The 16,868-nt window shown below is 32.4% G+C and overlaps 1 protein-coding gene across 3 annotated transcripts in view; it reads left to right on the top strand.

Moving 5' to 3' along the window:
* The window catches only part of LOC128989779 (spondin-1-like), a 75,940-nt gene that overhangs the window by 36,237 nt on the left and 22,835 nt on the right, over positions 1-16,868 (top strand). For all 3 annotated transcript variants that reach the window (XM_054411823.1, XM_054411822.1, XM_054411824.1), the window contains exons 3-8: positions 9,709-9,985; positions 11,171-11,315; positions 12,105-12,217; positions 13,189-13,282; positions 14,844-14,967; positions 16,179-16,309. In XM_054411823.1, the coding sequence (XP_054267798.1) occupies positions 9,709-9,985; positions 11,171-11,315; positions 12,105-12,217; positions 13,189-13,282; positions 14,844-14,967; positions 16,179-16,309 (884 nt within the window). The remainder of the gene's footprint in view (positions 1-9,708; positions 9,986-11,170; positions 11,316-12,104; positions 12,218-13,188; positions 13,283-14,843; positions 14,968-16,178; positions 16,310-16,868) is intronic.

The following is a 16,868-nucleotide window of genomic DNA, read 5'->3' as shown; positions in this document are numbered from 1 at the left end:
TAAGCGGTGGGAGTAACTATTTAATTTTATGGGGGAAATAAAAATTGTTTTAATATAATTTAAGAGTCGTAATTTTACAGCAATGAAAGCTGTACCTTAATGTACTGTACCTTAATGTAATCACTACTAAACAAAAAAAAAAAAAAAAAAAAAAAAAAAAAAAAAAAAAAAAAAAAACTGGAGATACCGTGAATTTGTAGTCACACATCCAATTTGGTCAAAATTGGACCACAGTTGTAGCCTGTAGCTCTGTACACATCTATACACACACAAACACGACTATGAAAACCACGTTTTTGGGTCCAGGGGGGACCCAAAATTCAAACTAAAATATTTTCATAAAAACAATACTTTCTGTACTATGTCTAGGGGGAAAAAGTAAAAAGGATACATTATACAGGAAACACCAGCCATACTTCAAGAGTTATCAACTCTTTTAAATATATTTCCTCGGACAGCTATCGTAGTATGCATTTATAAACAATTGAACGTACATTTAAATAATCATTCTTTTTTAAGATTTGACAGGAAAAAAATACGTTTCTTACAAACAAAACTTAATAACAAGAAATAGCATTACGATAAATTAGTTTCGATTTTATTTTAAGCTAAGGGAGGCAATCTCAACAAGAATTTTATTAAATCCCCTACCTTGAAATTGTTATTGGAAAAGACCCAGTATTTCTTTCAAAGTATTCCTTTCCTTCTCAATTCCCTCCAATAAACTACAGTCTGTCTCAAACAGACAACATTTGCCTTCATGAATCCTACTTTGTTTGTTTTCTGTCACCTTTATGAGAGTCAAGTTTCACTACATTTCAACACTGACACTTGTGAGAACAGTTTCGTCCAACAGTCATATTTCATAAATTATAAAAGAAAATATAGAATAATTGAGTTTTATATCCATACAAATTGTTTGTAACAGTACATAATAAAGTTAATGGACACAAGTAGGAAAAGTAAAATACAGTAAAAATTACTAAGAATCATGTAAAGAGCAAAACTCCGTGGAAACATTTGAGGTGCACTGCTTTAGATATGATTAAAACTGGAAATTTCTTTCAAAACCAACATTATTTACTGTAACAACTACAGAGCATCAAAAAGTATTTAACAAAAAAACTGACTGTATTATAAAAATGAAAATGAAAATGATCATACCTATTTCAAAGAAATGTTGTCTTTATAGTAGTTTACACTACTTTACCTACGACCGTTTCTTAATTACTAAAACTCACTACTCATGACTTCCAAGAGAGGTTGTGTTTTCGTTGATAACCTCTCATTGCTACTGACGCAACTACTTATTGTCCCAGCCACTCACTCATTGTTTAAAATTAATTGGTATTTAAGCTGAAGTATAAGTTGAAGTTCGAAGTATTACAATTTTAATTATATTCTTACAATTCTTGAACCTCATTGGTCTGTTACTCCTGTTGTAAAGTAAAACAACTATGCTGTTAAGTAAGTAAACAAAGCTGTTAAACGAATATTTACAATTCTAAGAACTAAACTGAAATGGCTATTAAAAAAACGGTAGTAGGTAAAATATATAACAAGTCAAGTAGTATATTCTGAAGCATTAAAATTAGTGTTTGACAGCATGGTGGAAGGAGTTTAACAGTATAGTTATTTGCAATGCTTCATAGTATAACATTGTTTAGCAAACTATTATTGTATATTCAATCATAAGTATTTCTAAACACCAATTACTTTCATACATTGTATAGTGGACAAATTGTATAGTAGCAAATCAACAAAATAACTTCTATCAGCGGTAGACATGATTAATCTCAAACTCTGGCAAACTCCATTTATTACCAACTTCCACTCTTTGCTTAATACACCTCACTGGAGCTGATGATCGTTACTGAGTCAACGCTTTGATTCTACACTAGATCTAGACTTACGATGTGAATAGCTTTCCATTTGTCTTCCATTGATCACAGTTTGCAAAGGTATATACAAGTATTTGAAGATACAACGAATAAATTGTTTCCAGGTTAAATGAAAAGTAGCTGAGTGACTAAGTGCCATCTAAAATCAGCGAGTTAGGCCTACTGATTATCACAGCTTTCAAATAACTTTGTTAGCCAATATTTTTATATTTTTTGCTTATTCATAACAACGAATGCTTCTGGGTTCTGGTAAATTTTAAACAAAACTAACATTTAATGAATGCAAGCATTAGGTCATCTTCTCTTAACAAATATGATTTTACATTGTCAATTACAGACCTGATATACTGTTTTCAAAATGATCTAAGTTAGAAGGACATATGAATGTAAAAAAACGTAAAAATAAGACTTTTACATATCCTGACCCTTCTTATTATTTTATTCTTTACAATATTTACACGTTTTCAACATCGATATTTTATATTAAAAATTGTGAAATTGCAACCTCCTACAAGCCTTTATACAACAGTAGTCCTTATATTATCATCAAGGGTACCTGTTCCTAACTAGATTAGTACATACAAGGGTGTGAGCGCTGGGGGTGGTTAGGATAATGGACACAAGCCCCAGGGATCTAAATAATCCTCACCACAGCTGTTGACAACATTAAGGGTATGTTATATTCATCACTCGTCTTAGAGGGTGGCTTCTGCACAGGTAAACTGACAATAGTGCATTAACATGGATAAAAATATAACCCAACTGTTACAAACATCTAAGATTATATAGCTGTTCAGAACTTTTTACAGATTTGTTTTCCAGATAAATGAAAAGTTTAAAAAGGGTATAACATGAAAAACAAACATAAATAGCCATTAACACGTTTCCAAAAATTAGCAGAATAGTTATCAACAAAAACTTCTGAGATATTATTACTGAAGCCTAACAATAAATTGTAGTTTAAAGCTGAAGAATGCATGATTTTATTTATTTAGCTTCCTTAATGTAAAATCTTTGTACTTGAACTATACAATACTGTGGGATGGAAAAACCGCCATACTTTGAGTAACTAGTCGATAATCATAATCATATTAATCCTAGGTAAAAGCAAGATGTCAAGTAAAATATGTACATTTATATCACCTAAATACAAAACCACAACTACATATTACTGTAACAACCTTATACATTGTATGAAGCCGTAACAGCAGTTCCCTTCCACCTGCCAGCTTAACTCATTTATGATACGTACGCTCTGATAAATTAACAGTGCAGTATAACACGATTATTCCAACAAAACAGTTTTGTGGAGTGATTGTTTTAAAATAAAATGAATAAATATTAGAGTTATCTAACGTTTATTAATTTTATTTGACAAATCGGTAAACCAACACTTGCAGTTGTTGTGGTTGTAATTTTAATTTTGATTTGGGAATGTCGTAGATAATTTTGTTAACAGAGGAATAAGATGTCCTATAATGTCCCGAAACAAGTACTATCTTATTATGAAAAAATTGAACGAACGTTTTTTTAATAAATTAAATACGCTTATAAAGTAAAATTATGATTTCAAAAATCAAAAAAGTATAGGCTAAACAAAATCAAAAAAATGTTGATACTGCGAGAGTAAATTATTATGTTTTATACGATTCAATATTAATGCATTTTGATAGTTTTTTACGCTATTTTCTAATTGAGGAACATCCCGAATGTTGGTTGTATTCTGAATATTCTTTCATAAAAAGATATTTTTAATTTGAGAGTATTATTTTCAACCGTTATTCAACTTTTTAAGCAACAGTCGTGTATGTATTCATACAATTCCATTATGAATATTTAAATAGCAACCCAGCAGACGCACAGGCAGGACTTCCATATGTCTGCTGATTTAATAAAATACATAAAATTAATATAACACAAAAATGTTCTTTTTATTCTTAGTCTTAGTTTATATTTTATAACAAAATACATACTTTTGAATATTAAATATACAATTACGTACAATTTATATTCAAAAATATGTATTTTGTTTTCTGTATTGGTTTATGTGGAAATAAATATATTATTTAATTAATTAATTAATTCATAGAGGGAAAAGGTTGGTCTAGTTTTTAGAGCAAAAATACTTTTCTAGAGGCAAATGTGTTGCATGTTACTGGAAATTTGCATTAAAATACATTTTATGAAACCTTGTAGTACCTTTTGTTATCACATAAACGAACACACAAATGTAAAACTCGTTTCTCTGACCCTAAAGGAGTACAATGGTTCATAAGGTTTACTGAGCGAGCTGTATAATGTACATGGATGCTAACAGCTGTGAAGGGCTTACCTAGATCCCTAGGGCTCTTCCACGTTAAATCCATCTTGTCCCTTTCCCTTCACACATCTCATGGGGGAGGTAAACGCCTTCAGTGAGGACAGAGATATATAATATATAACAATATTTATTATAAAGGTACATATTGTGAGCAAATAAAAATATTACTGAATACATTCATAGTTACTTAAACTTACTGCAAAGTTAAATTAGATTGCTTACTCCTAAGGATCTATATTCACCTGTTGAAAATTTTGTGCAAAGCGGAATCAGGCTAAAAAAATAAATATATTATGTCAGTACACAGTATGAACATACATATTTACGAATATTCTAAGGTTATTGTATAATTTGTACAATTTTAATTGTTTCCACGAAGCCTAAAAACAAATTATTTATTTGAAATAAGTGAGTAGGAAACATCTCGATTGTTTTCATACGGAAATTCTTTAGAGGACTTTCATAATTTCTAGAGGATGGACCTAGAGCTTGAAGTACACTCCAAACTACCAGACCATTGAATTATCACCTGGCTTTGTTGATAATTGGGATTTGAATCTTAAATAAAAGGGGATGGTTAAATACCTTTTTGCGTCACTTGGTACACCATTAATAAACACGTTGGATTTTTAACGTGACAAACCACTATACCTTAACACTCTCTAAATAAATGTTGCAACTTTTTTTATGATTTAAAAATTGTGTTTTGCAGTTAGCTGCAATTAATAATTTGATTAACCATTTTAAAGTTGGATCGTAAATAAATTTATAGTCTAGATGAAGTGTAGAATGAAAGCGTTGACTCAGTAATAACGACCATTTTTTATAACGACCATCGGCTCCAATGAGGTGTATTAAGCAAAGAGTCGAAGTTGGTAATAAATGGAGTTGCCAAAGTTTGAGATTAATCATCTGTACCGCTGGGGATTGGAGTCTATTTAACAGGAAGACTATTAGGATTTGACCTGGTAAATGCAATGCCTACTTAATCATCTTTAGTTGTAAACTGCCGTAGGAAAGTGTTCTCCTTACGATCAGAAGGTCGCCGGTTTCAATCCTAAGAAAAGTCAGTAATAAATTAATAACCTAAAAAGATTTACTTATTAGAAAGGTAGTCCTTGATTGTTGGATTATTGATGTATGATTCTGTACAAAGAGTCAGATAATTGTAATATAAACGCTGTAATATCAATTAATTACTCGTCATAAAATACCCTACCTGGAGAGTAGGTGTCGCGTACTGCATACGTACAAATGTTTAAATAATCTAGAGATTGAAATAAAATTTTCTCTGACGACTGCTTGTGTGTTATCTTACCTACTGAATTTTTCTTTATTTTTCCCAAATTTGGGATATGATCAGTTAAGTTTAAGACTTCTTAAATGATTATTTAAACAATAACAGATAAACAATTTTAAGACAAAAATTAATGGTCTCATCACACAAGTTGAAATAGTTAGTGTTCGCTTTAATTTATTGTATATTTCAGTAGAATGTTTTTAATTCATTGTAATTTTATAATCGCCTATCCCCGCCACAGCAAACCTATAGATTAAGCGAATTTCCATTTAGGCCACATGGTTGGATTTACATGAAAACATTTCCACAAAATTGTGGTGCTACAAAATAGCGTAGACAGGTGTATTGCGAAACGTTATGTTTGGTAATCAAAAATGTTGAAAACAGATTTTCACCACATAAAACCCCGTTCTTTGAGTCCAATTATGTTGGTTCGCGAACTGTTGTGAATAAAACGTAGTACTATATAGGTTTGTACAAAATTTCATCAAAATCAGATGCTTTTTGTTAGGCGATAGATCTAACGGACACACATATATAGTAGATACAAATGTAAATATTTTGTTATAATGAATCACTATACAAATAAAAAATAATAATGTAAATGGATGGTGCATTTTACCTCTGGGACCATCAAAACGGAAAATTAAACTGGTTCGGGTCCAGGTCTTACCATAAGACCTCCTGCAATAGCTTATTCTCTATAGCTCAAATGATATGAAAGTTGGAAACTTGAGCTGTGCACCAGAAAACTTTAAGAGTTAACTTATAAATACGTCATGAAGTAAGTTGCCAGGTCATTTCAAGTTGGCAACTTTTAAATAGCACCGGTGATTTATTTTATTGTTGCCATCAATTCTACCCAGGCAAGCAGAAAGCCCTTCTGTTTATCCAAGGAGACAGGATAGTTTAACTTTTGAACTGTCAAACGACTAAGAACTACGACGCTAAACTTTTTAAAGTTTATTTTGTCTCCAAAGTTTCTCATAATAAATGTATTTTTATTTTTAAAATTCGATGGTAATAATCGGTTTTGGTTTGCCAGCTAAAACGCTTAACATTTTAAAATTTAAGAGTTTAAGTTCCATATATAAATTTCAAACGATATTTGCTTACTTTTTTAACATTTAAATATTCGTGCCAGAGATTTTACTGTGGTTGTTGAAGAGAATTAAAACCAAGAAATATTTTAAACTAATTTTTAAATTGACGAAACCCAAATTTGTTTGAATAGAAAAATGTTTGGTTTGTTTTTATATTGTTGTCAAAATTACTCTAATAGAAGCAAAGTCTAATCCTCGTGCAATTAAATACAGTTATTTTGTTCTACAAATTGTAGTCCCATGACAAATTGTCTATTTTCAGGTGAACTTTGACCTCTGTTCGTACAGTTATTAAATAGAATAATGTTTGGTTTGTTTTTATATTGTTGTCAAAAATTACTCTAATAGATGCAAAGTCTAATCGTCGTGCAATTAAATAAAGTTGTTTTGTTCTAAAACTGTCTAAGCATACTCTTTTACACATTTATTTTCATACGGATCAAATAAAGACCATTTTAGAATTATTTCCTTCCGTTTTATTTAGAGGGAATTATGTAGATATAAAATTCCTTTTTTGTTTTTTACAATAAAAAAAAAACGATTTTAGGAAAGTAAAGTGATTTAAAATTAAGAAAAATATTTTCCACCTAACATGAATATGAAACACACCCAACTATATATACATTATGATTAGAAAAGTGCACTATTTAATGTCTGTGCTACAGAATAAAAAGGGTGGTGTACCTACAGTCAAAGTTACCTATACTTAGGATTTATAAACTGTAATACTTTGGATATTTTAACAAACAACCCCATCTTTTTGGTTATTTCCCATATAATATCCAATAACACTTTGTGTAGTGTATTCGTTTGGCAATAGGACGTCAAAATATCCTAAGTGATATTTCTAATAAACCAGAATGTGAAAATGGTTCATTATTACGTTCCCTAGACGTCACTTCGGATGAGTTTTGCTTACAATGTTGGTTTAGACACGATACACCTTGTCTAACTGACGCTGACATCTCCAGCATGTAACAACATTGGCATTTACGTACGAGCGACTAAGCATGAACAAGTATAATAGCACAATAAACATATGCGATTGATAGGTTAGGCCATATTAGATATTGTTGTAATTTTTTTTTCATGGCCTGTTGATTTTTTTTATTGTTTGAAAGTTGTAACCTTTGCTGAAAATAATACTTGACATCTTTATAACTAGAAGCTTTAAATACCTACACAAATAGTTCATTTTCAAATTTTAACTTTGATAAATGTTAGGTTATATAAATTATATAAATAAATATAAATTATTTAAGATGGGGACGCCACTATGTGCGTATTTTAACCCAAATATGAGTGAAGGATGAGTGTAGGATAAGTGGCGCGATCTTCTGGTCTTGTTAGTGACTAAGGCCGACATGTTCGTTAGACACAGCTGTTAATTAATAGCCCACACAGCCAATGTCGACTAAGGGAGCTACAGTTTATAGTGGAATCTGAACTACATTTTTCCTTGAAATTAACGAATTGGTATAATTAGGTTATCAGGATAGTACTGTGGATTGTCGTAGTACTTAATAGTGCGGACGTTAATCCACACCAGGGAGCATCGCAACCACAGTGCATGCCTAGAAATATCCACAATTCGGGACCCCTTAGTAGTTGGTTTACAGGACGACGCCACCGTCCTAGTCAATGTTAAATACATGTATATGTGTGGAAGTAATTGATCACACACATATTTTCGAACTCAACTTTACACCTACAACATTTATTTAAACGATGTTTATTAAAATTGTAAGCTAATTTAACTACGTAAATTACCCGATTTTCTGAACTGCAGAAATGAATTTATTTATTTTTTTTTAGCTAAAGATTATTTATAAACGAATACCATGAACTTTAAATTAATTAATCTGCCAACTTAGCAATTTAATTTTTTTAACCAGGTTTTAATTCATTGAAATTTTAAAACTTTTATTGTGAAAAAAGGTTAAACAATGTTCATCTAACTGGTTTTCGAGACGAAAAACTGTTTAAAGCTAAAAATTAAACCATATTTTTTACTAATACCATTCAACATTTGTTTACTAATAAATGTAACCATTTTGTAAATGTAAATACTCCTGTCGTCATGTTATTATTGCTTGAAGGTACGAGGAGAAAAATCGTGTTAGTTTGAACTTCTTGTGAAAACAGCCATAAATTGGACGCTACGTTTAACATCACATAGGTCAACAGCGGGTGTGTTTACCGGCAACTTGAAAACTGTTTTAACTTTAAACATTTGTGCTGGAGTGTTTTTAGTTGATGAAAACAACAGTTATCAGCCACACTCTTTATTATAAATATCTTTTAATTGAACCACATCTACAACGTTTGATTATCTAATTATTTTTTTAATATTAAGAATCAGGTGCATTACTTTGTATGCGTCTAAACAGCTATATAAACAAACATTTACGTATGTCTGGTTATGAATCATTGCTGAAAAATACAACAAAAACTTTCCAATTATTGTAAAAGATTAATGTGTTTTTGCCCAGCTACAAACCACATGTAATTTGAAATTATAATGGCCAAGTGGTTTGTGACAATTCTTTGAAAAGCAATTGAAAAACTAAAATAGTTTTAAAGCTAAAAATAGATACAGAAGTCTTTGCAAAGCAATTTCAAGCTCTCTAATATAAGTAAGAACTGCTTTATATAGTCATGAACAATAGCTAACCCTTCTGTTAACGCTAGCAACGGACGATTATTCAGTACCGTGTAGGACTCGTAATTAAGTTATAACACTAGAACAAATACCTAACCTACCTGTTAAGTCTGTATTCTTTGTTAAAATCCCACAATGATTCTGAAACCATGTATTTAAACAATTTATTTTATTAACAATCATTTTGTCCCTCCAAAAACCATCTTAGGACGCTAAGTTCTAGCCCGGAACTGTTTTACATATTACCTCAGACTAGTCCTAGAGGGTTGCGGTATTATCACACACATAATATCCATTGGTGATTGTTGGGATTTGAACCCGGTACCCTTGTCTCCGAAGTCCCGTGCTCTAAGTCACATTTACCTACTAGACCAGCTCGATTCCCAATACCCCCAAACTCACAACCCTCCGTCGTGTTTCAGTAAGCCTGCAAGGTCTCCGCAGCCATGGCCAGGTCGCCGCCAAGTTCACCGGCTTCATGCTCGTCGTGGAGCCGCAACATCACATCCCTATGCGGGGGTTGTCTCCCCGTGACGTCACCCCTCGTCCTGTAGGAACCTTCCAGCTGTACGGGGACACTCTGACCAAGTTCAGTCCCAGCTGTCCCAACATGGTGACCCACACCAGCTCCATGCCCAAGAGTGAGGTGCAGGTCCGTTGGACTGCCCCACCCCCTGGTAGTGGCTGTGTAATCTTCAGGTGAACCTCTTGATTTATTTCATTGCATTGCGTTTCTCAAGTTTCTTGGATTAGACATTTTTTCAGGAGCATTTTATGATGTGAATGTACAGAAAAAGTTATTCAAACACTCTTCAGGAAAGTGGTCTAAGCAATATAATTTGTGGTGCCGGGAATTAATCTCATCCCTCCCGTGGCCAAGTCCAAGTAGCACTTAATTTACTGCTTGATATCATAAGGGTTATTGCTCACGTCCTTTGAAATAGAAGGATATGGTTAATGACGTTGTCGGATATGAAATGAGATAGTTTCTTCGGGTAACTTACAACTATGTTTGAAGTAAACCTTATGATGGTTAATTTATGTTATTTGAAGAATTGTTGCGAGCATAATATGATTAGTAAACATGTTACTGTATTAGTTAAGTACAAAGTTGTTACTGAGTTTTGGGATCTGTAATATAATTATATCCTCAGGCGTGACGTGAGAGTACCTAAATCATCACAAGATTACAAAAACTTTGCCAAAGCTGGGAAATCACAAACAACCACACATGTAGACTGTATGTTGTCTACACATAGCACAATAATCTGTGAAATTAAACAATAATCAGTACAAATTGAGGTTAGTAGCGCATAATCAGCAAGTCTTCACAAGGTGGCTCATCCAATACTGTTATCACGATATTGTTACAATAAACACAAGAACAAGTAAGAAAAACAAATGTAAAACTACACACGTTGTGATAACGTTTTTTTCACTGATGGTTTTGGAAAATTTCTACAATCCTTCAAATAACATAATACTAATACGTCAATTAACTGAAAAAAGCCTGGAATTATAGTATAATAGTCAAGTCTAAAAGACAGACAACAATAAATTAGAAAACTAAAAAAATGAGAACGTAGTCAGTTGTTAAGTCTTGAAACGTTTTATCACTTCTATTTTATTTAGTGGTTGGAATAAATCTACAAGATCCTTTAAATATGGTACTCACATTGAAATAAAAAGTCTAAGGTTTAAAATCCATTTATAGGTATTTTATAAAATTAGTCTGTTTAGCAAAAGCCTCATACTACAGGCTAGCTGATTATATGATCACAATTTGTCCACCTCCCTCTGAAAACCCCTGTATGCTAAGGCATATCCTATAACCTACTGACCATAACATTCACATTAACCTAAGTAGCAGACGTCTGCTTGCAGGGCCACAGTGATAGAACATAGGGATGTTTGGTACCAGGACGACGGTCCTCTGTCTAAGATGCTGTGTGAAGAAGTTCAAGAGAGTCACGACACACAACCTGAAGTACTAGAACACTGTTGTGCTTGTGATGAAGCTAAGTATGAGGTAAAACATTGACTGATTAAAGGTCTAATTATGTTATAGTATATTATATACATTGCTGTATGTAATATGGTGAGTTCGTTTTTTGAATAAATGTAAAAACTGCGGAACCGGATACAAAAGGGTAGATTGTAAAGTCAGCAACAGTAAGCTAATCTTACAAATTTCTTGAGCTACGCCTAATGTTTCTAGGTGGCTTTGGGAAATAAATATTCATTAACCTATTTTGCATTTAAAAGAAACGCCCTCAATAGATTTATTAAACTATCTGTGATATTAAACCAATCGTTGACATTTTGTTCAACTACTTAATTGCAATTGAGATCATTTTTTTAAGTGATAAACGAGTTACTCATCTAATGTTCTATTGTATTTTAAAGAATCACATCACTCACCTTATGGAAAGCCCAATTGCAAAGCATAGGTCAAGAAACAAGCAAACTACTAACATAGACGATATATATATACTCAATCAAGTATCAGTATACATAGTCAATGCTACGGTTATATAATAATAAGTTCACTAAAAATCAGTTATCAAATAAGCTACTAAGAAGTTGCACCAAGAAACTTTTCATACCCAATACTACTCTAAAGCTATAATATTGAAAGGATTACATGGGTTGGCAAAAACTAGTTATCAACTGAAGTTACTCAAAAAACAATAAAATTAATAATAAACCAATTCCACTTTTACTATGGTAGAAATATGCCCATAATTTAAGTACTTACAGTTCAGGAATCAATTAAAAATGTTTTAAAACTGTCTACAAACATTATAACTTTTTACAGGTGACATTTGAAGGACTCTGGTCCCGTCACACTCATCCGAAAGACTTCCCCAGCAACAGCTGGTTGACCCGCTTTAGTGACGTCATCGGCGCATCACATTCTAGCTACTACAGGTTCGGCCGAAAAACGCTCATTTATAAGTAAACACGATGAAAGAACAGTAATCTTTAATACTTATGTCTAAGAATGTAATTAGTATTCCATATTTTCATATTCTAACAAAAATGTGTAAAAACTATGTCATCTTTCTTTTTCTAGAGCCGGTGGCTCAGTTTAGCTCAACGGACTTCCAAACCTTTACTTTTGACTTTAAGGAAGCAGTATCTTTAGTGTCCCAGTGTTAGTACTTAAAAGTTTTTCATAGTACTTATTTTTGTACTATTTATACGTATCTCCACTTGTTTTTCTTGATAAGTTCCACGTAGGCCTTTAGGGCCCACAATTAGGGGAATCAAAAGGTCAAAAGAGGTATCAAACTTCTTTATAAAAAGAAAGATGATAAATTGGCTATTGCTTTCAACTAGTTACACGCCAGCCATCATTAAGCCCAAACAGTAAAAAATGTTTTAAGGTGACTTAAAAATCTGAAGATAAAGCAGTATATTTATTTTTAGCGCAAGGTTGAGTTACCACTATTTACGCGAGTTGCGTACACTACTTTAACGTCGACAGTGTTTACTAAAAGTGATGCAACGAAACATTGAAACAAACACTAATTGCAACACTCAACAATTAAGTTGGCCTCAACAGCTGATTAGTTGAAGTTCAAATCATTACAATTTTACTTCTTCTCTCCCAACCAAACCTCATTGGACCGTTACCCGTGTTGTTATGAGTAAAACCATGCTGTTATAAGAGTAAACAATGCTGTCATAAGAAACTTTTCAATTCTAAGAACTGAACTGAAACGGCTACTTAAAAAAAAGGTCGTAGGTAAATATATTAAATAGTGTTAGGAAACATATTTTGGGTATCCGGAAAATATCACCAACACGTATAAGCTATGGGTTGTTCAAAACTATTGTAGTTTATACATTTTTGAAGAATATTTATTATTATTTGATTGAATGTAAAATGTTTTTAGGTTCTGGGAATACGGAGGAATTGCGTCCGAAGGTCTGAGACAGGTTGCAGAACGAGGTTCTACCAGAATGTTGGAGTCAGAGCTCAAATCTCAAGTAAGCATTATAACAGAGTAATAGTCTTATTTATCTGGCATTCAAACGAAAATCGTTACACTAAACGTCAATTTAAAGTAACATTTCAGTAATCCAAGGAATTCGTATTTCATATACAAAGCACAGTAAACTTTATAATTTTACTATAAATACTTATATTCAATGTGATTTCACGCTTTTTTATTGTTAACCATTCTGTGCTTATTGCAAAGGAGTGTAATTCTTAAGAGTGGCAACAATGAAAACAATAAAACAGCTGATTTATTATTACCCCAATGCTGGTTATATTATGGTTATAACTATTTTTTTGTAAAATCTGTAGTTACTTGTGCTTGTTTCATGTTCGTTCAAGCGTAACTAACTATAGTTACGCTTTCGAGTACTGACTGTAACTTTTTAACGTATTTCAGGCTAACACTGTTAAGTGTGTGTTTAGTCTTGAATAAAAACGGGAATTTAAGGAATACAGTAGTATAAAATAAATCGTAATTATTCGTAATACAGTAGTTTTTAATTTACCGAAGTAAAAATGACAATAATACGCACTCCACATATTTAGGATAGAATAGTTATTTGTGCAACTAGTGAGCAAATCGAGCAATTGACTCACTCGAGAGAAATACTTACTCACGAGCTGTAGGCGAGTACGGAATGGTTTCTCGAGTGAGGCAATTGCACTTTGCACTCGAGTTGAACATTATATTTTTCCTACAGTGACCATAAAACAAATAAATTGGTAAAGAAACCTAACATATTTTTACACATAAATGAACTTTTAATATGACATTTAATGATACAACAGTACAACAGCTGACCAGCTGATTTACAGCCAGTGCTGCCAACGTACCTACTTCGCGCGCATATGACCTTGTTTGCATGTTACGTGCTCACTATTTTGTGCCTTCATATTGCAAATCTGGAGTGAGTGAGACAATGTTAACATTGTCTCACTGATGAGGGAATTGACCAGTTTGCTTTCTCAAATCAGTGAGAGAACATGTACATTGTTAGGTGACTGTAGGAAAAAGTAATTTATTGGCATTAATATTGTCAACTAAATGTTATGTTTTTAAGTAAATTCTACTCTTTTAGTTTAACCCTTGATTAAAATACAAAGTAACAAGGGAATATACTTTTGTTTATGAGTTAGGAATTGGAAGAAACAATGTATTAAAACCAAATCGCACTTTACATTTGCTGGATAAAAGCTTATTTCAAAAGTTATTATTTAGGTTAGCCCATAACAGCAATAAATCCATTTGCACTGCTAAACGGGAAATAACAACAATTTATTGTAAAAAGGTGATTTAACACCTGATTTATTGTAAATAGATGTTTTAACTAAGCGAAATTAATGGGTTTAAATTCCGATATTGCTTGTTGGTTGCATTTATAATTTTCAGGCTTTTAAAACAGTTAATGTGTCATTGTTCTGTAGTAAAAAAAGAGAAAACTTGATTTAAGTTTTGAATGTACAACTACAGAAGGCCATTCGTGGAAATGTGTTATTACTTTTGGTCACCTAATTATTTGTCGTGTTAAGTGTTAAATTTTGTTTCAGAGCCAAAACATTCGCACAATAATAAAAGCTCGGGGCATTTCCTACCCCAATGTGACCGGCAAAACATTCGCAGTGTTCAGAGTGGATAGAATACACCACCTGATGTCTCTGGTCTCCATGATTGGTGAGTAGGTTTTATTTCAAAATCTTCATCGAATGTTTGAGTAGTTTTTCAATTACAGTAGTTATCAAAAGGCTGTGTTAACAGAATTTTTTTTGCCAAGAACAATAACTAAGACTGAAAACCACCTAAAACTCTACTTCGTGGCATGTGGAGCAGCCAACGTTATGTATCCTAAACATAAACATAAAATATGTTTCAATGAGATGAAATGGTGTTGGCCGTTGACTAAATAAATAAACAAATGACGTCACTGTTCCGAAACTAAATTTTTTTTTTTTTATGAAAATATCGTATGACCAGCCAAATGTAAAAAAGTGCCAGATGATAAGTAACGTCTTCCTTTGACGTCATTTGCTCATACCTACAATCTATGCTCACCTAAAATGATCTACATGATCTAAAATGATGTATTTAAAACATAGTTAGAGGGGGTTGGTATTTATTGTTTGGATTTATGCCATGACTAGCTGCTGTACCCGTGCTTCACAACGGGAAGAAAAATCTATTTTATTGTCATTGAAATAAATTTAGAATAAATAATCTATCATAAAGTTTTAGGTTAATAATCTTACCACATAAATGTGTAAAATATATTTAAATTTCTCAAAAGCATTTGTCAGTTATATTGTTTACATTTAAATGCCAAAGTAAAGGTCAACATTGCGAATTTTCTCATGATTCCATGGACACATTAATATTTACTTTTGAAAACCTCACCTCAAAACTTTGGACATCCAAGGGGCGTAGCCCGAGAGGAACACGGGAAATTTAATAGGCCTATGAGATTTCTAGATATATGGAAATCTTTGTGCTTAATTTTGTTTGTATCGGTTTAGTATTTTATTCGTGACAGCTGCCCAGACAGACAGACAGACACCACCTCAATTTTATGATAGCATAGATGGATATAGATTATTATTTATATTCTTAACCAATGAGGGAAAAGGTTTTTTCTGTCTGTGTGTGTGTGTCGGTGTGCACGTTTCACGGGATAACGTGAGCTTACAGTGTTGTCTGTATGATTTAACGTGATGATAGAAAACCTAATAAGCATTTGATGACATATACAAATCAATGTGTGTAATTTTGAACAATTTATGATCACAAACATGTAACATTCACCAACAATAATATTAAAGCGTTTTTCTAGGTTTAAGGGCTGATTCCATATGTTTTTTTCAATATTTTTACTTACCCTCCCCTTGTTTCAGACCCGTCCCCTGACTGGATAGTCGGAGTCTCAGCCCTCGAGCTATGTCTACGCAACTGCAGCTGGGTGGAGTCCAAAGTGCTCAACCTGTACCCCTGGGACGCCGGAACAGACAGTGGAGTCACCTACATTGTAAGATATCCAGCTGTGTAATATACAGGGTGTCCGTAAAAAACTTTTCAGGACTTTGGTATATGATTACTTATACTAAAAGAAAGACAAAAGTTTGTGAAGACATGCTCGAAAATGCATATTTACCCAGTTATCCACTATTTTTCATTAATAAATATTTTTATCCTTAAAGTTGTTTAACCGATGATTATGAAACATGGTATGCATGTAGAAGATAGAACAGACCTGTCATGGAAGAAAAAGTTGGTTAGCAGTTTCAAAATGGCGGTCGTTTAAATTTTGATAGATAAATTACAAAAAAATGGTTAATTTTATGAAAATGTCTCAAAGGAGACTTTTATTTACAATTTAAAATGTCGTATCAAATTACACCAAATTCAAAAATACAAAAATAAAAAATATCAACAAATAACTGAAATACAGTAGAACGTTTTTAGTGTATGCCATTATGATATTTCTAGTAATTGTACCTACCTAGCTTTCCTATAACATAGGTCTCTTTACCTATTATATAGTTTAAACACCAAGCTTCATAAAGATTGGTTAAAAAGTCCAAATA

The sequence above is a fragment of the Macrosteles quadrilineatus genome, unplaced genomic scaffold (assembly GCF_028750875.1).
Source record: "Macrosteles quadrilineatus isolate MER2022 unplaced genomic scaffold, UCM_ALF_1.0 Scaffold_3__2_contigs__length_128488019, whole genome shotgun sequence".
Taxonomy (NCBI): Eukaryota; Metazoa; Arthropoda; class Insecta; order Hemiptera; family Cicadellidae; genus Macrosteles; species Macrosteles quadrilineatus.
Note: the sequence above shows the minus strand (reverse complement) of the source record. Positions and strands in the feature narration are given on the sequence as shown.